The 26894-nt window shown below is 38.6% G+C and overlaps 1 protein-coding gene across 4 annotated transcripts; it reads right to left on the bottom strand.

Moving 5' to 3' along the window:
* Positions 1-406: 406 nt before the first annotated feature.
* On the bottom strand, positions 407-26770 carry tasor2 (transcription activation suppressor family member 2). Of its 4 annotated transcripts, none has more exons than XM_042410706.1 (22): positions 22269-26770; positions 19753-19901; positions 19312-19407; positions 19137-19209; positions 17459-17550; positions 17226-17363; positions 16716-16849; positions 16573-16589; positions 16187-16286; positions 15984-16078; positions 15771-15877; positions 15445-15517; positions 15281-15352; positions 12917-15103; positions 11752-12502; positions 11114-11570; positions 3739-8133; positions 2172-2294; positions 1929-2082; positions 1708-1813; positions 1338-1519; positions 407-1038 (listed from the first exon to the last, which is right to left on the bottom strand). In XM_042410706.1, exons 1-22 carry the CDS (start codon positions 22369-22371, stop codon positions 941-943), a joined length of 9702 nt encoding a protein of 3233 aa, XP_042266640.1. In that variant the 5' UTR covers positions 22372-26770; the 3' UTR covers positions 407-940. The 4 variants fall into 4 exon arrangements, with proteins under 4 accessions (XP_042266640.1, XP_042266643.1, XP_042266642.1 ...); XM_042410709.1 differs by having other exon boundaries at positions 11752-12064; XM_042410708.1 differs by lacking the exon at positions 22269-26770 and adding an exon at positions 21746-22143.
* Positions 26771-26894: the final 124 nt, after the last annotated feature.

Raw genomic sequence — 26894 nt, 5'->3', positions numbered from 1 at the left:
TTTAAGTGTTACTGACTTGGAGTATTGAATCTCATGCTCAAGCTCTGTAAATCCCACTGTGCAGAGAGAGAACTGTTCATTTTAACAAAATCAAACAAAAACAAACAAAACAAACAAACAAAAAAAACAAAATCACATTTTGTTTTGATTCTTGATTTTCTTGCCAAAACTAAATCTAGATTATTTTTCCAGGTTGAGTGAAGAGAGTTCATTTGCTTATTTGAGATGATTCCTTTTACAGCAACATGGAGGCCACTTCATTCTTGACATGTGAACAATGTTGTGGTACTTTTTGCCGTAAGAATAGTCAGGATCAAAGTGCAGATTCTTCATCCAGCATAGATGTTTCTTTTATAGCATACATTTAAAAAAAAATAAAAATAAAAATAATAATAATAATAAAAAATCAAAGAAACCAGTTTATTCTCAGTCAATGCACTGTACAAAGTGAATGTCAAACTTTAACATATTTAGCATTTGTTGTGCTGTAGTTCAACACTCTGTCCACAACTTCAACAGTGTACAGTATATTTTTAATATCTAACACACACCACTTGAAAATAGCCTAGTTTGGCTTGAACAGGTACAACTATCTAGGTTTCACCTAAAAACGTTAAATCTTTAGTAATGATTGTGCAGCAAATATATAAAGTCAGGATTGTAGAGAAAGACAAAATATATAGAATTTAGAAATCACATTTCAAATTTAAAAATACAATATGCTGAATGATAACTTATTTTACAAATGGACAACATAACCATAAAAAAACATAACTATAAGGCGTTATTTACTGCGGCATACAAAAGACTTGTGCTGGTAAATGTAGTATGATTGAAATCACCACTACTGGTGAGTTACTGGCTTACTGGCCAAAGAGTTTTTGATTGTTGTGTACTTGAAATAACACAACATGAGTTCGTCCATCTGACTTTCTTCAGGTCAGACTGTAAATGTTTCACTTGGAGAGTTTGTCAGGAAAGAGTTGACAGTCATTGTTAAAATTCCATTTCTCCCAAATGCATCGTCTGTTGTTGTATCTGTAAGAAAAATAAATAATTAATCCTTTTGCACTGCATAATAACTAAAACATTTAAAAGGTTAACTCAGACAAGTATCACTATGTATGTTTTGGGGATTTTTTTTCTATGTCCAGTCGATACAGTAGGCTGTGAAGTGCTGAAACACTGAAAGCAATCACTCTTAATTATATATTACTGGACATGCAATGTTAACAAATTCTTGCAAACTACAGTACATCTCCAATATAAAACCACAATGTGATGGGATTCAATGAATTTCCAGGTATGGATAATGTATTAATACATTAGTGTCTCACCAGTTACAAAAACAAGATATCTGGCTGATACATTCTGGACTTGCAAGCGGACCAGACATGAGAGATAGTCGGGGCAATCTTTTGACATAAGATCACACTCGTGGTAAGGCAAGACCTCGAGAAGTCCAGCTTCTTGGCACCAGTTTAAGAAGTGCTTCTTCTCCTTTGCCTCTGCATTCAACCTGGACACAGAAGGAGCCATTTAGTTATTTGAGACACATTGTCTATTTTTTTGTCAACTGAACATAATGTTCAGATTTGTAATATTTCAAGAGAAAAGCTTTTTGAACAGCTGTGAACTGCCATATAGGGAAGTGAGAAGTCAGAGGTTTTTTTTTTAACATTGCATTTCAACAGGGCTGACCACTACCTTGCATTTTCCTTCAGACGACGGCTGTCTCTGTAGTGCAACATCCACTTCCACTTCCCCGTTTTGCTAAGCTCTTGCAAGATTTCTGACATTTTTTTCATGTTGCCTAAAAATTCATACAAAGGTGAGATCATGAATTAAACTGGTATGAATTATAAGGTGTTTATGTAAACAACAATACATACGTCAAAAAGCTGAAACTCAGTATCAAATAAACATACAAAGGCTGAGGGGCTCCAGTGCGGCTTTGTCAAGCACTATAAAACCACCCCTTGTGAAGAGTTCCTGGTGGGTGAGATTCACAACATCATCTGGTTCATCAATTCCTGCAAACTGCACACCTGGTGACTTCTTCAACTCCAGCAAATGTGGAACCTGACACAGAGGAGAGCAGAGACATTAACTCAAGATGATCTATTGGCTGAAGTCCCCTCATTATCTTTTTACACTAATTGATGCCTTACCTCACAAATGTGCTCTGCAATGTCTTCATTCCTGAGGATGATGAGAAGAGATGAAGAACTATCCTCACCAAGGAAGAACTCAGATGGCTGTACAGCAGTATGGCCCTCTGCCTCTAACTGTGCCTTTTGAAAATCAAGGGGAAATTACCTTTAAAATCACAATTAGGTTTGAACATTATGAAAAACAGAACCTATGAGCTGCTTCAAAATGGTTACAATGGATTTTGAGGTGTAAAAAAGTATAAAAACAACTATAAAAACTTCTCAACCCACTCCTGTTGCTCATGCATATACTCAGTGTGCTCCAGTCATATTTTCATCAAAATATGGATAAGCACATCACTTCTGTCTCAATCGACAGCCACAACTATGAAGCAGGCACTTAGGTCACCTCTGCAATGCATGTTTGATAACTTGTGCATATGCCTGCAAATTTCAAAATTATAGCAGGTGTGAAGACCTGGTGCACACGTTCTGTCACCACAACACAGGACCACAATCACTTCCTTTTCTACCTTCTTCAAAAACACACTGGCAAGACGAGAAAAACAAAACACGTTTTAAAGTTTCAACAAAGACACGTCACATGGTGCTTTTCCTGCTTCCGTCAACATCAACAGCGGCCTTCCCATGTGTTTGCTGTAGAGTTGTTCACAGAGTATATGTGTCCAAAGTGCCCAGTACAGTGTCTAAAAGCAATGGCAACCCACCGGATGAGAACGCAAGATGGTGTGCAGGGCCCATGCTGAGCCCTGAAACACTTCACCTATGAGTGGCACAACTTTCAGATATTTCAAACATATTTCCTGACAATAAGTGCAGAAAGATATTTATTGGGTCAACAAGCCAACTGGGAAAGAATGTAGCGGAAACACTGCAAGTGATTGGCTGGTCTGACTAAGTCACTAAACTCACATTACCACTTGATTAAATGTCTGTTCAGTTCTCTTAAGTTTGACAATACAGGATGCATTCAAGTCATTACCACTTGATTAAATTTTTGTGCACTTGCCTTTATCTACATTAAATAAATTTGAAAATTTGTATTAAATGTATCTTCCTTAACTTCCTGTTGAAGGAAGTGAAGCATTGGGCAGGCGAATAAATAACCTAGAAAAGACTGTTGAAAGACCAGGATGTGGGTGCTCTCAAGTGCACACACACGCCTGCTCTTGAGTGCAACACAGTAGTGTATGAAGACTAAGATAGAGGCAATGTATTTAGTCATATTTGAAAAGGAAATCTTACTCCAAGAGCATACTGAGCATATAAATGAACAAATTGGATTATACTGCAGAAATATACTGAGACATTTTGATTTTTCAAAATAAGTTTCTTCCACCATGAAAACTTGCAGTCGATCCAAGGTGACCACAACCCCAAATCTCCATTAAGGAGCAAATGTAATCTTTGTAACAGCACCTTTCATACCCAGATGAGTGTTACATTATCAAAATTTTGATTTTGGGTGGCTTATCGCCTTCATTAGTTTAGGAATGCAGGCTATAAAGAGTACAAAAATATAGTTATTAGGAATATTGCATTAAAAGTTGAAAATTTGTCTTACCTTGGTCTCCTCAAAGAAAGCATCATCTGATGTCACTAATATGTAGAATCTGTACTTTGTTCTACAGGATTTCTTCACAACTGAATTCAGATTACTTCGAAAGCTCTCATCCATCTTTCTCTTCATTTGACCACAGAAGTCAAAATGGTTACTTGGTTCAGTCTTTGGGTGAATTCTACCCATTCGGTAGCTCTTAGGTCTAGATAGGACCTTTGTGCCAGAACAAACATTATTCATCATTGCCTTGTACAGTGTGGTGCATTCTGCAGTCACACCAGAAACCCCAGCATGTTCCAGTGGGTTGCTAGTTGCTTGAGACATTCTTTCAAGATGCAAAGTCTTTTCTTCCTCTGTGGTGTCTGCCAGGGATTTCCTGTCAGACATGTCTACCATGATTTTTAGTCCAACAAGTGACGGTGCGTCCAAGTGATCCACTGTTTCCCCCTGCTCCTCCAGACCAGAAAAGTGCACAGTCACAGGAGTGACGCAAGGAAACTTTAATTTGTCATGTGTGTCCTCTTGGCAGATGGGTCCCCCCTTGCTCCTTTTCAAAAGCTGTTTCATTTGTTCTGAGAAGATAAGGCACTCCTGTTCCATTGATGCCTGAGTGAGGTCATCCTGCAGGCACCTTTGAGAAAGTTGCTCCAGAAAAGAATATGATCTTTCCTGGCTGGTGTTGTAGATTGTACATGCAAGGGAGCTTTGAGGTCCCAGAACAAGACTGTCATCTGTTATGCTATCATCTTTGTAATCCATGAGTGAAGCCAATGCGTTTGAGCAGGCTTTCTGATCCATGTTAATGTTCTCTTTAGTTGTTTGTCTGACTTTCTCAAGTGAACTGTATGTCAGTAAATGTTGGTTTCCACCAACAAGCTTAGAGGAACTTTTTGCAGACTCAAAAGACTGCATAGAGGTAGATAATGAAGAAATATTGATTAATTTTGAAATGCCTGTTCCTTGGTACTGGTATGAAAGATCTTGAAGTGCTAATTTTGCTTTATCTGAGTTAGATTTACTGTCATTAACATTTGATATCCAACTACTCTTGGAAAAAAGCTCACTGGCCTCCTGCTTATCATAATTTAGCCTTTCAGGATATCCCTTGCAACTTTCTGTCTTTCTCTCTAAGAGCATGGGAGTGGATGTGGTGAATGTGACAACAGGAATTTTAGCCAGTTTATTTTTTGAAGAGTTTTCGATTTGTTCTTCAATGATGCAATCTGTTTGACTTTCATCACTCTTTGATGGTTTCACAGCCATGACAGGACGTTGACTGTATGAACGAGGTTCATGGGTTAATTGGGTCTGTGATGTTATTTTATGTCTGTCTTGGTCAGTATTTGGTTTAATGGCTTGCAAAGACTCAGTAGAGGGAAGGGATCTGTAGGGATGACAATCTTGCCCAATGGAGGTCTCCTGTAATTTACCTACTTTTTCAAAGTATTGTTGATGAACTGTTGAGTCAGTTTTCTTTAGCTGCAACCTAACACCAAGTACTTCCTCTAATTTACTTTTGAAAGGTGATATAAGCGAGTGATCTGATGATTCTGCACTCAGTTCTTGTGAGGTAGACGCTGCCACCACTGCTGGCTTTGTATTCTTTATTTTCTTGTCTGTAACTTTAGCTGCAGTGTGGCTTGGGGCAAAACAAGTGGGGATATGCTTGCTGCTGGGGTTAGGGGTTTGATCATGAGAGTGTTTCATGACATCTGTTTCATTCTGGTTGGATTTGTCAGTGTGTCTTCTTTTGGAGAGGAACTTGTCAATACTCTGTAGAACTCTTAGAGTTCTTAGTTCAAGGTCAGGATGAAGACCATGAGGAGGGTTGTGATCACTGTTAACTGTAAACGTGTGACGTTTTTGCTCAACGGGCATTTCATCTTTTACAGGTGTTGAGCTTCTGCTAAGATATTTCTGTGTTAGGTTTTTGCAGGTTTCACTACCACTAAAAGCAGAAGTACTACTTGTGCCAGAACAAGGTATGTACTTATATGGTTTCTCATCCATAGTTGGAGTAGGGCACCTGTCGTCAGACTCACTGCCCAAAACCACTGGCTGGTTGGTTTCACTTACATCTAGAAGAGGGATTTTGTGAGCTGATAGTTCTGCCTCTTTACTGTACATTTTAGATGTACTGTATACCTCTATGGGTAGGATGCCCTTAGGGAAGGTAGTATCAGTGATAAATGGTATTTCTCTCTGGCCTTTAACGACTTCTTCAACCTTGACTTGTGGGTGTGAGACATGTGGTTCTACAGTATCCTCTCCAGATGTGTCTATTCCAATAAATGGGATTATAACCCCACTATGGATATTCGCCAATCCCTCATTTGATCTGTCTCTATTCCAATCTGTTTCGTCTGTCAATGTCACTTCAGCTTCACACTTTTGTGTAACCGCACACTGAGGTAAAGGAGACTGTTGATGGAATGGTTCTTTCTGAGTTGTGCTATCAGCCTTTTCCTCTCTCTCAATAGATTTGGTATCCTGATCTTCACTACTTGGACCAAAACTTAAGTTTTTCATTACTTCGTTTTGGCTTACTGTTTCAACAGTGTCCTTTGTCTGGGGAATAGACTCATCTGCATAAGAACCTTCTAATGAACAGGTGCTCTCATCAGACAGGGTTAATGCTGCCTTCTTGAAATGTGCCTCATCTACCAAACAAATGTAAGTTTCAGAATTTGCCTCAACTGCAGGTTCACTAAGAATAGGATCCATGCCTGATGGAGTGTCAGGAGCTTTATCTGAATTGGCATGTTCATCTGTCATGGCACTGCCATTTGCACACAGCTTCCTCATCTCAAAATCATGGCAGACATTTTCTGTGCTGTCTGCTTGAGGTGGTTGCTCTTCCAGTGGTTCTTGGCGATTACACTCTGTAATGCCATCCTCCTTTATTGAATCAGGGCTGTCACATATCATAGGTACTGGCTGGTCACTCAAATCACTGCCATCCTCCTTAGCAGAATTGCAAAGGTCTTTCTCATCCAGTCCATTGTCTTTTTCAAAGCGATTTTCATCTTTAATCACTTCATTGTCATGTCCTTTACAACAATCCTCATCTTCATTAATATTTTCAGCCTGGCCTGGTGAGAGTGCTTTAGGTTCCTCTGTAGCTAACTGGCTCTCATCTTCCAAAAGATTTCCATTGCAGACTGTACCTGATTCTTTGTTTGTTGATTCATCACCTGTATGCATCACCTTTGGGGAAGGTTCTATGTTGCCTTCTTGGTATGGGTTTTCTTTCACTTCCCAGTTGTCTTCCCTTCCTGTTTCAACATTGTCCTTTGTCTGGGGAATAGACCCATCTGCATAAGAACCTTCTAATGAAATGGTGCTCTCATCAGACATAAGTAATGCTGCCTTCTTGATATGTGCCTTATCTACCGAGCAAATATACGTTTCTGAGTTTGCCTCAACTGCAGGTTGATTATGAATAGAATCCATGCCTGATGGAGTGTCAGGAGCTTTATCTGAAATGGCATTTTCATCTGTCAGTGCACTCCCATTTGCACACAGCTTCCTCAACTCCAAGTCATGGCAGACATCTTTTGTGCTGTCTGCTTGAGGTGGTTGCTCATCCAGTGGTTCTTGGCGATTACACTCTGTAATGCAATTCTCCTTTATTGAATCAGGACTGTCACACATCATAGGTACTGGCTGGTCACTCAAATCACTGCCATCCTCCTTTGCTGAAATGCAACCGTTTTTCTCATCCAGTCCATTTTCTTTTTCAAAGCAATTTTCATCTTCAATCACCTTATCTTCATGTCCTATACAACAATCCTCATCTTCATTAACATTTTCAGCCTGGCCTGGTGAGACTGCTTTAGGTTCCCCTGTAGCTGACAAGCTCTCATCTTCCAAAAGATTTCCATTGCAGACTGTACCTAATTCTTTGTTTGTTGAATCATCACCTGTATGCACCACCTTTGGGGAAGGTTGTATGTTGCCTTCTTGGTATGGGTTCTCTTTCACTTCCAATTTTTCCCCATCTTTAGATTCCATTTCATCATGCTCAACTGTATAAACCACATCACCTGCTTCTTTGTTGTGGTCCACCTGTTTGTCTGTCATGGATTTGGATGAATCCATTTCATGTTTTTGCACCGAACTCATCTCTGTCACTTCTGATTTTTCAATGCAATCTTTCATTTCCGTCTTCTTATTGTTGGATCCATGTAGCATGTGGCCAATTCCTGAACCAGTCCCATGATCCTCTGGCTGAACAGATACATTTTCTATCTCTTCTTGTACAGGAATTACTATTTCATCACCTTTACCGGATGGTACACAAGTGTGCTCCAGGCAGCCAATGTTTTCCAAAAGAGTACTTCTGACATCATTCACCACATTGATAATCTCTGTAGAGAGTACCATCTTTCTGTGACACTGGAAAAAGAAAGCATAAATGGCATATGAAAATTACATATTATAAACACTGTGTTTCCTCAGTGAAAACCATGAATCCTGTTTCTCTTTGCAAATTTTGTTTTCAAACAATGTATATTGTAGATCACAATTAAAAAGGTAGACTATATCAAGTTGAACACTAACTGGAAATGTCTGTCAACATTAACAGAAGTATAATAAGGCCAGATAGTTGCTGCCTGACATGCATGTGCAGTCATAAACAAAGGAAAAAAGCAAAATCTACAAAAATCTTAACTACTCATTCCAATACTAAGGAAATTGCATTGTTTTAGCATTAAATTTGGCTTGCTTTTCTGCTCACTCATCCACTTTGTGCCCACCTATCGTAAACACAAAGAACCCGTAATATAATATACAGGATATATTAAGGCTTTCCCTTTCAGTTGGTAAAATCCCTGTAGCCATCATACAGTATATCTGTGCAGCACAAGTATGGACAGGATAAACACTGCAATGGGCTCTTGGGAAATACTGTACAGATATTTTTAAGGGTTTATACAGCTCAAACCATTAGGATTGTAGGAGGCATCCTCAGGAAGCTGTGGTGGACTTCCATTTAACTACCCATTGGAGAATGTTAAAAGGGATAAACAGTGCTGATATGATTGGTCATCACTGAAGCTCATCTTCACCTACAGATAATCTATTTTGCTGTGTCAGGAATGTGCATGCCATCTTATGATGGAGGGGTTTGCAGGTACCTGTGCACCTGGGAACTGTCAGGGACAATAGTTTCTGGTAGGGTCTCCGTTGATGTGTTTTTTGGATTTGTATGTCCTTTTTTGTTCCTCCCAAAATAGTAATTAAGTAATATTTCCAAACACTTTGGATAAAAAAGAGCTATGCGCATGCCAAAAACAGTTGCATTGAGTGCTACTGTGGGGACAGCTAAAATACAGACATGATTGCCCATCAATACCCATTTCAGTAACACCTTTTATAAGTATAATTTTGCCCAACAGAGAATAACCAACCCCTATACCCTCTACAGTCCTTTATTAGAAGATACTGAACTATGCTGATGATTGTATGCCTTACTATGTGACCAGGGCATAAACAGTGCATTCAGAAAGTATTCAGACCCCTTCAATTTTTTCACATTTTATGTTGGAGCCTTATGCTAAAATCACTTAAATTAATTTTTTCCCTAATCAATATCCCATATATATATATATATATATCCCATAATGACAAAGTGAAAAAAGAACTTTAGAATTTTTTTTGCAAGTTTAATAAAAAAGAAAAACTGAAATATCACATTGACATAAGTATTCAGACCCTTTGCTATGACACTTGCAATTTAGCTCAGGTGCCTTCCATTTCTCTTGATCATCTTTGAGATGTTTCTACGCCTTGACGGGAGTCTGTCTCTTCACTTGTGGTAAATTCAATTGTTTTGACATGATTTGGAAAGGCACACACCTGTCTGTATAAAGGTCTCACAACTGACGATGTATCAGAGCAAAAACCAAGCCATGAGGTTGAAGGAACTGCCTACAGAGCTCAGAGACAGGACTGTGCCGAGGCACAGGTCTGGGGAAGGCTACAAAAAATTCTAAAAGAGCACAGTGGCCTCCATAAATCTTAAATGGAAGAAGTTTGGAACAATCAGGACTCTTAGATTCCTAAAGCTAACCGCCCAGCCAAACTGAGCAATCAGGGGAGAAGGGCCTTGGTAAGAGAGGTGACCAAGAACCCGATGGTCACTCTGGTTGAGCTCCAGAGATCCTATGTGGAGAAACTTCCAGAAGGACAACCATCACTACAACACTCCACCAATCTTGGCTTTATGACAGAGTGGCCAGACAAAAGCCTCTCCTCAGTGAAAGACACAGGAAAGCCCGCTTGGAGTTTGCAAAAAAGCACCTAAAGGACTCAGACTGTGACAAACAAGATTCTCTGGTCTGATGAAACAAAGATTGATCTATTTAGCCTCAATTCTAAGCGTTGCGTCTGGAGGAAACCAGCCACCGCTCATCACCTGCCCGATACCATCCCAACAGTGAAGCATGGTGGTGACAGCGTGATGCTGTGGGGGTGTTTTTCAGTGGCAGGGACTGGGTTGAAGGGGAAAAATACAGAGATATTCTCAATGATAACCTGATCCAGAGCACTCAGGACCTCAGACTTGGCCAAAGGTTCACCTTTCAACAGGACAATGACCCTAAACACACAGCAAAGACAAGGCAGGAGTGGCTTAGGAACAACTGCGTGAATGTCCTTGAGTGGCCCAGCCAGAGCTCTGACTTGAACCCAATCAAACCTCTCTGGAGAGACCTGAAAACAGCTCTCAACTGATGTTCCCCATCCAACCTGACAGAGCTTGAGAGGATTTGTAGAGAAGAATGGCAGAAAATCCCCACATCCAGGTATGCAAAGCTTGTTGAATCTTACCCAAGAGGACTCGAGGCTGCAATCCCTGTCAAAGGTGCTTCAAATACTGAGCAAAGGATCTGAATACTTATGTCAATGTGATAATTCAAATTGTCCTTTTTTATTTGCAAAAATTTCTGAAATCATGTTTTTGCTTTGTCATTATGTGGTATTGCGCGTAGACTGATGAAGGAAAAATATTGATGTAAACAATTTTAACGTAAGGCTACAACGGTTGTCAATGGTTAACTGCTGAGAATATTTTTTGGTCTATAGGTTAACTTGCATACACACTCTGCTAATGGATAGACAATTACGTGTTCACAACATCAGATATTTTTTTGAATGGATAAAGTAACGGTGTAAAACTGACTCCTGCACAGAGTGTTGCACTATGGGTTGTTCGTGGCCTTAATGTTGCTAGGCTAGGTTGTCAAAATACTATAATTTATAGTGAGTGTTCTAAATCCTAAAGACCATCTGAAAATCACAATAAAACATTCAATGCTTAACAGTTTGTCTTTAACATAATAGTTACATTAGACCAAACTGGAAATGTGCTTACCTCATGTAGTCCCACTGGTGACTTGAGTAAGTTCAATGTTTCACTAGCTTCTTTCTGTTCCCTCGACACAGAAGTCTCCTTTCTGTTGACTCGAGGATCTGAAGTGACAATCTCTGCATTGCAGTTTCTCAGTGACAAGTCCAAAATCTCAGATCCTTGTTCCACGACAGAGATATCTTTTTTGCTGAGATCCAAAGCACTTTCAACGGAAAGGTCTGAAGTGTTTGTTAGAACTGGTAAAGGAGCAAATGAATTGGCCTTAAGCTCAGACTGAGCTGGGGCTGATACCGTTCCCATGGATATTTCCAAAGAATCACTCTCTTCTGAACATGGGTGTGTAAAGTTCGACTCAATGTGAAAGAGCCTAGCTGTTGACCGGCTATAAAAAAGACCTATCCACATGTGGACGATGAGCCGCAACTCTTCATTGGTGTCTTGCATGGAGAAATCCCACGGGCTATCAAAAATGACAAATGTATAAAAATTAGCTCTTTCAGATGATCATGTCATCTAAACTAAAAGTTAAATTTCCTACATATTGCCAACATTTAGCTAGATACAAACATGTTTGGAAAATATGTGACATTTATTGTACTTTTATGTCAAGATTGTATAAGTTAGTAACACAGTATACATACCCATGCAAGGCTCGGATTATAGCTCTATGCTTTGAGTCAGTTGAAAACTTGCTGTCTAGATTGAAGTCATAGTTTTCTTTCCATTGCCTTGTGACTTCAAGAGATCCATCCTTCTGAACAAAGGTACGGGAGTTTCTGAACTTTCTGAACACCATGTGTTTTTTTAGGGATTTTGGAGTCGTGAGGTTGTGTTCATCTCTGTCTTCCTGACCAACAGAGGGATGTAGTGTTTGAATTCCATTGCCATACATTGTTTGGTGATGGTGCAGCAGTCTAGTAGAACCACTTATAGGGGATACCTGGAAGGGTGTACCTGGTAAACCCAACAGTAGAGAGGAAGACGGGGGCAATGAGTAAGCATGTTCTTTAGATATCAAACCAACCAACTCACTGCCTCCCACAAGATGGCTTGGAGAAGGAGACTCAAGAGGCTGAATGGGTCTAGCAGCAGACTGTCTAAGCAGAGCATGAAGAACTGACTCTTGTTCAGCACAGGTAACATCTTTTGTAAGGCCACACTTCTTCAAACTTGACTCAGGTTTTCTCTCAAGTTCTGGTTCTGGTTGTGGTGGAACCTGGTCATTACTGGCACCGAGTGCCAAGTCAGCAAGTAAGTTCAAAGCATCTGTAGATGAGCAAGCAGTGTGCATTTTTTCCTTAACAGTCTTCCTGACAGAATTATCCCTAGTACACTCTTTGTTTTTGAGTTTTTCACTTGTATAACAAGCTGGGGTTTGAAAATGCAACCACCCTGTGAAGACAAAACAGAGGAGAAAAAAGAGACACTGCATGAAAATAAAAAGTAGCACATTGAAAGCATTTGAAAAATACCAGTGTATTACAATTATGAGCTTGTCACCGACATGTAAACTATGCTTTGTTTTCAAATGAATGGATTGGTTTAATAAGACAATAAGGCCACCTTTGGGGCAGATGCATGGGACTAGCAAAAATGCAATGCAAGCGAGAGAAGAGCAAAAGCAAACTAAGAAAGAGCAAATACTAAGCAAAGCACAGTGATAGCATGCTGAGGACAGTTGTAAAAGCGACAGTGACAAGAAAAGGGTCAGTCAGTTTCGAAGTCATGCACAATACTGAAGAGATTTTACACACCATGCACAAAAATCAAACATTCCAAATCTCAGCATTTTCATATATGACTTACATTTCTTTTTAATATATTCCGCAGGGATGTCTTGGTGCTTTTTGAGTGTTTTAATCCTGCCCCTCCTTGGGAAAATTGATGGAGGCCTTTGTATGATTTGAGGTTGTTTTTCTGAAATGGTTTGTTCTTTTGTCTCTGATGTGTCTTTCCTTAGTTGAGTATCCTGCTCCTCAGTTTTCTTTACCTTATCTGGTCTCTCTTTAGGGGTCAGGCCTAAGGCATACGCAAAAAGAGGGTCAACTGACAGCATCTTTGAAACTTCCTTGACTCCCACATTGGTGGTCTGGACACCTGTAATTGTATCCGTACTCTTCAACATCTCACGGTCTGAGTCACCTTTGCTCTTCTTAAGACAAGGCTCAGGTTCTTTGGGGAGACCTGCAGTCTTTTCATCTGAAATGAGATCAGTTTTTCTCTTTCCCCTCAAAAGTACTGATTTAAGTTTACTCAACAGAAATTCACCCTTTGTAGGGGAGATTCTATCTGTGTGTTTTTCTTGAGCAGCTTTTGAGGGGGGAGTCTCTATGCTATCTTTCTTTGAAGAAAGCTCAGAACTCTCTGAATTCAAAGTCAATGACCCATTGCCATCATTTAACTGTCTCAAAATGCTGTGTTCAGGATTAACATGACTGACAATGTTTTGAAGATGGTTCCCTCCATCCTTGGATTTTGTCACCTCTGTCTCATCCACTGCTGTTTCTGGAGCAATGCTTGACTCTTGTTCCATTTCCACTGTGTTATGGGCATTTGCCGGGACATCAACCAATATTTCCTCTGGGATCTGTGCGTCTTTCGTAGATTGAAGTTTATCCTTTAAAGACTTAATCTGATCTGCAAAATCTACAGAGCCATGAGGAACCAAGATTCTTCCACATTCACTGATAACTGGCTTTAAGTCCCAGCGCTCAGTTTTCTTTCTCAGAGAACAAGTGTCAAGTTCCATTAAAATGGTGCTATCCAATGTCTGCTTTCCTGAGTCAGTTTCTTTCTCCACTGCTACTGCTAAACCAACAGTAGCAGATCGCAACATTCTATGTTTTGGTGATAGTTTTATAAATTTGCGCTTATGTCTTGGTAGTTTTCTCCAATCAATTTTTGGAGGTTCGTTGAGCTGCGATTGGCCTAATGGTTCCGTGGCCTTGTCATCCTTCTGACTCTTTAAGTCATCTATCTCCTCTGGTATTTTGACAGCTTGCAAACTGGGAGTCTCAACACGTGCTTTAGATGCCTTTTTACGAGCTTTGGAATGTCCTCTGCGTAGTTTCCTCCGTCGTGTTTTAGTGGGAATAGTGACCTGAGGGCAATCCAAAACACTTTTAGTTTTGACAGTCTCGTCATTCAGAGTGTTCACTCCTGCCGTTTGTAATTTGGCTGTTGAAAAAGCAGGAAGCTGAAAGTCATTATGCTTTGTTGCTGACACAGTACTGATCACGCTCAGACTCTCATCAGTGACAGTTCGCTCTGCCGAAGTAATGCTGACAATCAGCTCTGCTGGTAGGTCATCTGATGTAGGGGGAGTCAGGATAGTTTTTGCCCCCATATCATCAGTTTTGATCAGCTCAGTCAGGTCAGATTTTTCAGTGTCCTTGGTTGCATCTCCAGCTTGCAAATCATTTGGTACAACATCTTGAAAGACATCTGTTAAGTTAACCTGTGCTTCAGCACTTGTTAAACAACTGTCCACAGATGGCTCAATGTTTGCTGGAGATTTCTGGCCTGCTAACTGGTCTTCTGACCCCATGCTAACAGGACTGGCTGGTACCTCCTCAGGAGATGACAGACAGATGTACACATCATCATCAAGGTCTTCTCTTCGCTCCTCTTGTCCAGCTGTCAGGATTTCTGAGGCCTTGGACACCGGCAGTTGAAAGGAGGCTGGTTTGTTCAGGTATGACCTGAAGCTCTGCCATGCTCTGTTGGTCCACTCCGGGGATGAGTAGAGGTGTTTGTGGGCATCAGGAACATCATACTGATCTGGGAAGATGCTGGCTTCCCTGGAGGGACTTAATGCCAGCCCAGGATTTATCAGTGCAGCATAACTCTGCATATGCTGTGCCAACACATCACACAGATCTTCACTTGAGTCAATGGGTATTTTCTCAACTTCACCCTCTGCATAACTCAGTACTGGTAGAACCCGAAGAATTTCAGATGACATGAAAGCCTTCTTCTGTCCTAATTTTGTGTCTGTGATAAATTGAGAAAGAAAACTTGATTAATCTCTGCTTTTGCTATCTTGAATGTCATTAATCAAACAAAAACTAAAAAAGGTATTACTGAGCAGGGAAAATGTCAATTCATGTAAGTGATATAAGAAACATATGAAATGAAAATATCCACTGTTAAACATCATGCTGTAATCACCTCTCTGTATAACTCGTGAGTCTGGAAACACAAACAAGCCTTGCAGTACCTCAGCTGCACTGGATCCAGTATCTAAAAACACACAAAGATATATGGCTGATCTCAACAAAGGCAGAATTCTGTATTTTTGTCATGAGACTGACAGAAAGCGTTTCATATCTTACCATCATATGTGAGGAAGTGGGAGGAGTGCAAGAGGATGAGAAAACCACCATCATTCAGCGGAATAGTGAGAGCCTGTGCAAAAGTTACAAAGTTTGTTGGTTTCTCGATGTTAAATAGCAAGTAAAATTCAACCATAAAATATCAATCATTTGCTGGATACAGCTGTAAAACATAAGGGTTTGCTTGGTTTTCTGAATTTCCTATGACCACACAACTTTGGGCTCTGAGAAATTTTAATGGGTACTTGTCATTATTTTTGACATTTTATAAACAGAATGACTAAGCCCTACAATCTATCTGAAAGGTTAATAATAAACAAACTTACCAGATCTTTCTCCTTTATCTCCTGAAGAAGCACAGATAGTGAGCTTGTTTCTTCCACCACAGAAGAAACCAACTCAAACAGGATGCAGTATAAGCTATCCAGAAAGACTAAAAGATAGCAAAAAAGCCATATTCATTAAAGATATATTCATTAAACCTACTTGCATAGAAACATTAAATAAAGCAGGATTCTTTCTAACTTGTTAAAACACACCTTCACCAGAGAAGCAGGTTTCAAAGACAGCCCTCGGCAAGAACCGTCTCAGATCTGACATGGAAATGGCTCGGTCAACTTTCACCACTGGTGGCCTTCAAAGGAAACCAAGACAAAGTATAGAAAACATGCTATATGTATAGTCTCAAGCATTAAAGTCATTTAAGAATACTGCATGTTTTCTAGGTTCACATTTAACTTACAGTTTTGCAGGGATCATAGCCCCTGCTGTAGACCTCAGACCAACATCATAGAACTGGGTGCCTATTTGAAGTTGACCTCTCCAAGGCACGTAGTGAGAAACTGGAAAAAAAAATCATCAAATACAACAACTATTTTAAAAAAATGATATACATGTTAATAAAAGTCCATTTTCAGTCAATTAAATATCTACAAATGACAAATAAATTACTGCCATTATACAGTACATTGCTATATGTTAGTTGTGATTACATATTATTTGAACTGTGGCTAAAATCAGCTAGTTTCTTCGGCTCAATTACCCATTATTAAATCTTATGACAGTGGTAATATACTTCTTTTTGATGGAAAGATATATGGAGTTTGCTATTTATTACATTTTACTTACCCTGTTTTTTCTCCTCACTGAAAAGAGAATTAGGGGGAAAAAAAGCCCATCAATATAACTTCAATATTCTAAACTTTTATAAAATGGTATTTGGTCAGGTACATATTGTATTTTAACACTAAGTATGTGTTGCTGTAGAGTACCTTTTCTCCTGAGGTGCTAAAAGAGATGCTTTGGTGTCTGTATATGAAAATGATACAATAGCAAATGGACAGGCAAGGCTGGGAGATTGGGCCGCTTCATTGCTTCCATCATGTAGCAGCTCATACATGTAATACTGCAAAACAAAAACAAAAAAGAGGCACTCAAACTGCATAATGTCCTGCATGTGCACTTTAAGAAGGTTCTCACAAGGGTTCAGCTACACAGAGATAAAAGATAAAACTGATTAGAGACAAACGGACGCCACAACATGTGAGCACTGATAAAGCACTAGTGACGTGCAACCTTTGACTGGAGCAGGTTATTTTGTGTTAAGAATGATTTCATCTACTTTTTCTGTACATTTGTTTTTCTACATAAAAGTGAGAGTGAAGTGGTGCTATGTCTGTATTGAATGACCTTTGTCACTGCAATCAATAAACAAATTAAGATAACCTCTAGATTAAAATTGCTGCTGCCATCATGGCACTCAGTCACATGCCTCTTCTTACCTGGGTTCTCTCAAATGCAAGAAAAGAACTGGTTTTGGCAGATACTGAAGGCAACTGTTCAGACATGTGGCAGTCAAACCCCCTGGTGGGTGCAGTGAGATTCTGGGTGTAGTTCTCCAAAACCTTTTTAACTCTCCCCTGTTGATAACAACAGAGGACAATTATTTGCTTCATAGAATTTTGTTTTCCTTTGAATGAAAAAACAATGAACACATCAACTCTTTTTTCAATACCTTTGTCAGCCTGATGATGGCAATGTATCCTGATTTCCCATGATACCAGCGATTCAGATCCAGACAGTCAGAGTACATTGATATGTACACACCTGAGTAAACACAGAACACTTTCACTTAATGTGTATTCAGTTAAAAGTAAGAACAGCAAGAATCGTTTATTAGGATTTCATCACAATCATAAAAATTAGAAAATTATAACAATGTTTAACTCTGAAAACCTTTTTAACAAGTAACACACCTATGCCACACCTTAAAACATAAATGTGTCACAACTATCCAGGACACACCACACATGTAACAACTATCTGAATGACCCCACTCACCTCTGAACATGAACATGAAAACAATGTTACATTATATTCTGAATACAGTATGCTTTACTAGACCTTACTCCTGAAAAGATTTTAAAATAAAAATGAAATCTTTAATGAAGTTCAACAGGGGCGAACACTGTTAATACTGTAGGCACTGTAAATCTAAGTTTCTGAGAGGAATTGCAGTTCACAGTGGCCTCAGGATGTAGCTAAAACACACAAAAAGTATTTATGGTTAAATAATTATAAAATATGAATGAGGATAGATGAAACAGTTGACAATGAGCGTCACTCAGCTACGTTTTCTTTCACATGGAAAATAACAGGTTTCTCAATGTAGGGAGTAAAACAGACAGTCAAACTGGTTTGGCAAGTTTGGTGTTTCCTTTATATTCACTCACCAGCAGTGAGCTATAAAAGTGGACTAAGTTCCAACATAACAGAATATTCCAACAGAATATACAGTATGCTAACAGTTTAACTTTTTAAAACATCTTTAACCATACAGAAATATAGTCAAAGTGTTTTTTTTATGAGAAGCTATATGAGGAAATCTGTTGTAGCAACATTGCAATCTGCACAGGAACCATAACAGATCAAAACAGGGACAGATGTGAAGTTAAACAGATTATCACTGTGTAAATTACATGTGACTCAGTGGAGCTCTTGTTTTCATGCACTACTCCAGAGTGGTTTTACACAACCGTTCACTGAAAAACAGCTTCATAAAAAGGACTTTGACCAAAGTTTATACCTGATAACTTCCACACTTATCACAGCCACATAGAGGGATAACAAACACAATCTTTGAGGCAACATTTTAATTTGAAGTTAAGTTAAAAACAGATACCTATAAACCATAACAGATACCTAGGACTGCATGTTACTATTAAATGGAATGAGTGTTTCCATGCACAGCTTTTAAAGACATTAAAAGCTGAATGCATTATCTTTCTGCCTTCAACACACTCCATATCCTGCACTGCTCAAACTTATGGTTTCTGTTTCACACCACAAATTCTTCCACTTTCATTTCTATACATTCATACAGCTCTTACTTTACTTTCAATTTCAATACCAGGGAAGCACCGGGCACACAACATGGACTACTCCTTAGCCTGACTTGTACTACAAGTGTTTTGGAGGGTCTGCTTGCATGAACAATGTCCTGGATTTGGTCATTAAGGTAATAATTTGGGATTATATACTTTAAATCAAGGATAAAGGCTTTGCATGTTTAACTAAGTAACCAGTAAGTTATATGTTGACACTTAACAGGCTCTTTCCTGTATAGAAATATGACCTCCTGTTTGTTCCCGACTGTACATACACACTAGTGTCACAGTGAGCTTATAATTTACCCTTCAGGGGATCTCCCAGAGTTGTACATGTGCTGTTTCCAGTGAGCACACCAGTTTCTCCAAGTGCATTAGCCTTAAAAAACAAAACAACCAAGATAAATAAATATTAGAAAGATATCTGAAGATTTGTTGAAACATGTATTTTCTTAGGTGTGGCAGTATTTCCTGTCTGTACCTTGTTGATATCATCAAAGAGCAAAAACCCATAGTTTTCTTCCAGATCCTCCTCTGAATATCCTATTTCTCTTCTCTTTGCTCGGAAGGCATTATACTGACATACAAAGACAAAGGGGGAGAAAAAGGAAATAGTTTAAGAAGTGGTAAGAAGGTCATTTTGAATTCATGTTTGAGGTTCCTTTCCCAGCTTTTCATGAACTCATTTTATTCTTTAGCCAGGTATAAAGGCTATACTGTACAATACAAAGATAATTATAGCTACTGCTAGAACTAAAAAGAAAGAATTAAAAGTAAGGAACAGTTCACAAAATACTTTATTACATCAAACAGTGAGCTGCTATTAATTTATGTATGTTTAATCTCTTGTAACCATTATATGTGGCTTTATGTTTAATGACATTTACATTTTGGGACATAACGAGTAAGATAATGGACTGACCTTTTCTTCCAGTGCGGAATTTTTAATCAAGACAGCGGACTTGTATCTGAAAGACTGCTTTGACTCGTCGTACAAGTACGCACTTTGAAGAGGAGCCAAAATGTTGTTTTGAAAGTCGTCAGAGCTTTCTGACACAGGTATAAAAACACCTAAAAGTGGACACAAAAGCACACATAAGCATAATATACAAGCAACAAGGCGAAATTACGGCAAACCGCGTTTCCTTTTTTCTGGGAAAAGTCGCCGAGCTATTTCACAATGCTGGGACTGTTTGTACTGTTGGGTACGACACCTCATCTACACGTCTTTTTCCTTCTTATGAAAGAGCGAGTGTTAAGGATATATCTGAGATCGAGTTGGGGGCAAACAAATCCGATCCACGTTTAGGTTTAAAGTGAAAGTTACACGAGGGCAAAAAAAAAGCTTGTCACCTTCAGTCGAGGCACCATCAGTCCCACTTTCCATTGCTTATGAAATCTGTCGTTCTCCCTTTGCCATTCGTTGAAAACAGTTGTCTCTGGTTTTAAACATCACTACAGAATTGCAAGGCCTCATATATTGGGTGTCCAAAAAACTTTTCAGAGTCACTTGAGCTTTCGCCGCAGTTTCAACAGACATACTAAATGCGACAACCAAACCAGGAAGTTACAAAATAACCGACAGTCGAATCCATGGTCCAAACACGTAGGAGAAAAAGACACCCAGTTTCATCCAGCTTGATCACAGGTGATTCATCCGTTTATTTATAAAAGCGTCTCGGTCTTCAACTTGTGTCCTTACGGGGGTGATGGACGCATGTATAGTCCGTTTCGAAAAAGAAACAGAAACCTATCGAGGCGACAGCGTCCATCTTGAAAGCCTCTGCTCGATGTGGTGGAGAGGAGATGAACACATGCCGAGGCTGCGCCTGTGGTTCATTCCTCCTGCGTCTAGCTTGGCTGTTTTCCTCTTTCCAGTCAGAAATCAATGATTGATAACGTAGCACAAACTGCCGCTGTCAAATGGTTTATAGCCTGACAGGAAACCGGTCAGTTCTTGCTGTATTAGAGCTACATTAAACATCAAATAAGAGTAGTTTCCTCCAGTAGAGGAAAGTACATTTACTCAAGTACTTCATTTTGAGGTACTTGTATTTTACTTGAGTATTTCCATTTTATGCTACTTTATACTTCCACTACATTTCAAAGGGAAATACTGTGCCTTTTATATTCCACTACTTTACTTTAGTTACTTTTCAGATGAAGATTTAACAACATGACCTACAAATGAACACTAAAATTTGATAGATTAACCAGTTTTATTTCATTTTATTATTTGGTAGGGACGATGCAATTTAACATAGTTCCAATACAGAGCATGAAACTGATGTGCTACACAGAGAGTTTATAGCTAATGCTAATTTTCAACTCGTCCCTAGTTGGGCTTTACATATACAGTGTAATTAAAACATGCAGCTTTCATAATCATAAATCCACAGTGTACTACAGATAGGGAAGTTCAATAAAATATGCATACTGAAATACATTGATTGCGATGTACAGTTTTATAGTCTATATGTGTGTGGTGTAGGATATCTTTTTACAATATGTGAGGGTGTAACAGAAAAATAGTTTTCCCTCTCCACAGGGAAGTCAGAGATCATGGTCAGCAACAGAGTGGCTGATTAGGACCCGGATTTAGCTTGAAGTCATTTCAGCAAAACAGATGGTTTAAGGTTTAAAATTGCAGTTATAAAAAGTAAAAGGAAAGAATTACAAATGGAAAGATGGCGTTATATGGCCCATAGTTTTTATCCACCGTAAACATGATCATGTTTGCTTTCTTTAGAAATGTCACTTTCTGGACATAATATAAATGCAGTTGCCTGCTGCTGAGGGGCAAATGGCAGAAACGCTCAATTTCCATACTCCTCAACACATCCTGGATTAGCAATACCAAAGTTAACCATAATGACTTTAACAACACAAAACAAAAGAACAAAAAAGATTCCTACCTCTGTACTTGGGAAACGTCATTATCTATGCAGTTTTGTGTCATGCTGATTTACAAGCAGTCTTTTTACGTAGTTAGCTAACTTACTAGCCAGAATTAAAATAATGTACTTATAAGTTAGCTAGCTAAACTGAAGCTGTAGCTAAACAAAGCTAAATGTGAAATTTAAATAATGTCGTTTGTTTCCTATAAATTGTCGGATTAACAATATCAAACACAATTTAATTATTCGCTTTCAGCATTTGCTAGTGACAGAATCAGTTCGCTTGAATGTTTTTCTTTTTGCGAACTTCTTCTTCTTCTTCCTCTTCTTTGGTTTTACTGGCGGACTACAAACCAATGTTAAAGGCGCATGCCGCCACCTGCTGTATCGGATTGTAACGACAACAAAAACAAACAAACAAACAAACAAACAAACAAACAAACAAACAAACAAACAAACAAACGAAAAAAGGCTTTCTGAAGAAGTTACAAGCTACATATTAAACCTATTTCGTTTAAAAATTAAACAAAGCCCTTTGAACCTCCAATTGTGTATCCCCTGTCTCTTGCAGGCCTTGCTCCACTCGCTTCCGACCCTCCGAGTCTGAAAAGTGAAGCCAATGCGGAAGTGACTTGAACCTGCATTCTCTGTAATGGCCATCAGGGGGTGACTCCACTGGCTCCAAGAAGTCCGACTGTATGGAAGTCTATGAGAAAATGCCCCTACTTCTCACTTGCTTTATTACCTTTCCTAATGTTTATCGTCTCAATCGCTGGCTTCAAATCTTCTTCAATAAATTATGATGTTCATTTGGTAAATTATAGTCCCATTTAGAGTAAAATAGACGATAAAGCGGAGTATGCTTTGGGGCGTGGCCTTGTTGTGATTGACAAGTCGCTACCACGGCGGCGACGATGTTGGTTGTAATGCGTTTGATTGTACTGAAACACCCTCGACGGAATCGGATGTTCAGTTTTTCCGGTAAGTACATTTTTGTTGGTTTTAAGCCTGTTTTTCGCTAGCGAAAATTAGCATTAGCATTTTCACAGTTAACCATAGACTGTAAATGCACCATGCTAACCAAGCTAGCAGCTAGCATTATGATCAGCTCCACCCTGTCGCCCAAATATGGTCACTTCTGGCTCCAAAAGGCCCAAGATGACGACGGTCAAAATGCAAAGTCGAGGCTTCAGTTCAAAACGGGAGCCAATGGCAAGGCGTTTTAACATTTAACCGAACCACACTTCTATCTGTATTTACATTTTAGATATCCATAATAGCATTTCTCCTTGTCAAAATTGTATTCTCACTGAATGGTAATTAAAGATATCCAGAATAACATTATTACTGGTAGAAATTGTATTTGGATATCTACAACTTTGACTGTACTAAATTAGTCAATTTTCACATCTAATAGCTAGACTGGGTATGTATTGCAGATATCTGTAATTCAATTCTTCCTAGTCAAAATTAACATTTCAGGTATCCACAATGACATTCTTCCTATCCATTATTGTCATTTCAGATATCCACAATGTCATTCATCCTAGGACAAATTATGTCATTTTTGCCGTTGTGGATATCTGCAATTGCATTATTTCTAGTCATAATTTTACTTGTAGATATCTGAAATTGCATTGTCTTAATTCCTTTGTCAAACTCTGGAATGTATATACCCACTGCTATGTGTTTATTATTTGAGTGTTTTGATCCATCTGGAAAAATATTTAGATAATTATAGTAGCTCTTGTTCAAATATCCTTGAACCAAATACCGAATGTTGTTACTCCTCTCTCTCCACTCTCCTCTTCTCTAATATTTGAAGATGTACTTTAAGTTGTGGAAATATCCACGGGGGAAATGCTGCTCCTTATAACTGCTGGACTGTGTTGTATATTATCTAATTTGTGCTGATTTACTTTCTTGCTAATGTCCCTCGCATAACCTTTACCAGAAAATGTTGTGTACTCCCAACAGCAGAACAGCTGATGCTAAATTTCCATTTCCTTCTCCCTGAATTCTTATCCAGCAATAACTTAGTTCTCCTCAAATGCAATGGCAGTTCACTGAATTCAAGGGGCAATGCATTAATGGGCGTGGTTTTGACTGCTCCCAAACTAAGTCCGAATGCTCTGTAATGTATCCTGTCTAAGTTTTCTAGTTGAGTTTTTGCTGCTGCTTCACACACCATGCAACCATAATCCAAAATGGCTCTTATCAAAGCCCTGTATATGTGTAATAATGCTTCTTTGTCAGCTTCCCATTCAAATCAGACCTCACACCTTGTTAAATTTAACACCTTTTTACATTTGGTCTCAATATTTTCAATATGATTCTTCCATTTGTATTTTTCATCAATATATAAACAAAGATATTTAAATACTCTAACTCTTTCCACAAGGCTTGCTATAGACTATAGTGTTAACCCCTGCTCATGACCTGTTTTTTTTTAGTGACCAGCATATAGCATGACTTTGCTACTGAAATTTCAAATCCCCAATCATAAGACCATCTCTCTACTCTGACTATTGCTTTCTGTATAACTTTCAGTGCATGAGAATTCCCCTTTTCTAGATCATCTGTTTACAACGATGACTGTATAGCTACTTATTGCGGTATTTGCAAAGATACCATTAGTGATGATATTAAATAGAATTGAACTGATGACTCTACCTTTGGGTATCTCGATTATAATGTCAAAACTTTGTGAGATTTCTGATCCTACTATAACTTGAAATGTTCTACTTGATAGAAAATCTATGATCCAGTTATATAACTTTCCACCTATGCCAAGCTTGTTCATTTTAATTAAAAGACCTTCTCTCCATATGAAATCATAAGCTTTCTCAATGTCAAAGAAAACTATAGCCATTACTTCCTTCATATTTCATTGCAGAGCATCTGCTGTGGATCCTCCTTTCTTAAAGCCACTCTGGTACTCGTTGAATAAACTTCCTCTTCCTAAGAAATATGATAACCTGTAATCATCATCACCATCTCCACTTACACAAGTGGGAAGTTAGTGCTATTGGTCTGTAGTTTTCAGCATTTGCTGAATCATTTCCTGGTTTAACAAATGGTAAAATTAATGTCATCTTCCACTTAAATGGTAATCTTCCCTCTCTCCATATCTTATTGTAAAGTTTCAACTCTATTTCTAATGCTCATTCTGGTAATTGTCTGAACATAGCACAGTTCAATTGATCTTGTCCCAGAACAGAATACCTGTCGCCCTCTAATGCCCTTCTCATTTCCCTCAAGTAAAATCCATATCCAGACCTGAGCTGTTATTGCTAAATTGTCTCCATCTGTAAGTACTGGTATTTTATCGCTCTTTTTCACCATATTCCATACATGACCCGCATCTCTCTCTCTCTTCCAATAGAAGGACAAAACTGTCTCCAAGTATTCCTTTTAGCTGTTTTAATAATTTTGCATGCTAAGGTTCTCTTTTTTTTTAATCCAAATTCAGGTTGTTTTTGAGGTTTTGGAGAGCACTATTTCTTTCTTTAATAGCCAAGCTACACTCATCATTCTACAATGGCACAATTCTCTTATTCCCTGTTATCACAGGTTTAGGTAAATACTTTTTGAGGCAGCTTCAGTTATCATATGTGTACTTTCACTTGTACATTCATGCACATTACCATTAATTTTAATATTGTTAGCTAATCCCAGGCAGCATTCTTTAAATTTGTGCCATTGGGCCTTTTGAAAGCACCATCTGTATACAGGAGCACTTCCTTGCATACATTGATCAATATTTATAATATGTATAATGGGGAAAATGGTCACGACCCATGCTATCATTGCCTATTTTTCATCCACATAGGCTAGCCATATTTGCAGAAACCAACAATATATCAATACATGACATCTTGTTCCTGTTAATATCTAATCTTGTTCCTCCATAATTGTTTATACATAAAAGATTTATTGTGTCCATCATTTCTTCAGTCACTGCACCATTATTATCAGTATGATCACTTTCCCATTAACTATTGTGTGCATTGAAATCACTTCTCCAAACTTTTCTTTGACTTTCCTCTCCCAGTATTTCATCAAACACTTCTGCAGTTAAAGTATGACATGGATGGTAGTAATGAATAATTTTGATTGATCCGTGTGTTCTGTATACCTCAACAACTGCGCATTCATGTTCACCTGAAGGATTTATTCTTCTGTGTACTAAATTATCTTTAATAAATGTGAGACAGCCACTCCCTTTGATTATTTGCTCTTTTATGTCTGACTGAATTGTATCCTGCCATAACAAAATCTAGATGTGGTCTCAGCCATGTTTTTTGAATGCATATTATATCTGGTTTGTCATTTAAACCCTTTATGACCTTCTTAAACTCTTGTCCATTTGCCATTAAACTTCTGGCATTCCACTGAAAGATGTCAAGTACCATAACTAGTTTAATCACTAGACAAATCATATGTGAAAGGACTAATAATTTCTTGTATCATTTTACACTCTGTACTTGAGACTCCCAAGGTACTCTTTTGTTGCTTCCAAAATTGTTTCAATTCTCTCATTCCTGTTATTTTGTTCTTATCAAATATAAACCACTTTACATATGAATGCAACAAAATTTATTTAATCTGCTAACATGGTTCCCTTGGTACCCTGAACCAGTGGGAGGCTTATCAGATGAATCTGTCTCTTTCCTGTAATTGGAGGATCATTACTGTTTTACTTGTTATTCCTTTCAGTGCTGTTTCCATCTGTTCCCTCTTAACAGCCTCTGCATATGAGACTTTGTTTAGTATTTAAAATTTTTGGACTTTTCTCTCATGTTTTTGTAACGCACGTCCACCAAAAGCTGCACTCTGATCTCCTCCACAATTGCATTTAACTGGTACATCTTTCCAACACTTTCCAAATGCATGATTACTTCCTCACCTTGCACATCTTTCTTTGCCTGTGTATGACCCTTTGACATTTAAACCTGCACTGTGGAATTTTTACATTCCAATAAACCTCCGTTACATTCAAGCCTTTGCCAAACAAGTTCACACAATGCTGATGAAGCCTATCAACCGCCAGATAAATCTCTCTGTATTTCACAGTATACTGGAGTTTTTAATCTGGTGTCAGGTTCGACATTCCTGCGCTGGCTGGATGAATGCATACTGCACATACTCTATGGGCAGAGCATGC

Source organism: Thunnus maccoyii, chromosome 5 (assembly GCF_910596095.1).
Source record: "Thunnus maccoyii chromosome 5, fThuMac1.1, whole genome shotgun sequence".
Taxonomy (NCBI): domain Eukaryota; kingdom Metazoa; phylum Chordata; class Actinopteri; order Scombriformes; family Scombridae; genus Thunnus; species Thunnus maccoyii.
Note: the sequence above shows the minus strand (reverse complement) of the source record. Positions and strands in the feature narration are given on the sequence as shown.

What these genes read in the sequence shown, in the direction of transcription:
- tasor2 (XM_042410706.1), bottom strand. Translation starts at nt 22,371, where the DNA reads ATGCAGGTTCAAGTCACTTCCGCATTGGCTTCACTTTTCAGACTCGGA. An exon ending in CAGGGGATACACAATTGGAG is followed by an intron (nt 19,902 to 22,268) that starts GTTCAAAGGGCT and finishes GTCCACTTTTAG; the next exon opens with GTGTTTTTATACCTGTGTCA. An exon ending in ATAATCCGAGCCTTGCATGG is followed by an intron (nt 11,571 to 11,751) that starts GTATGTATACTG and finishes CATTTTTGATAG; the next exon opens with CCCGTGGGATTTCTCCATGC.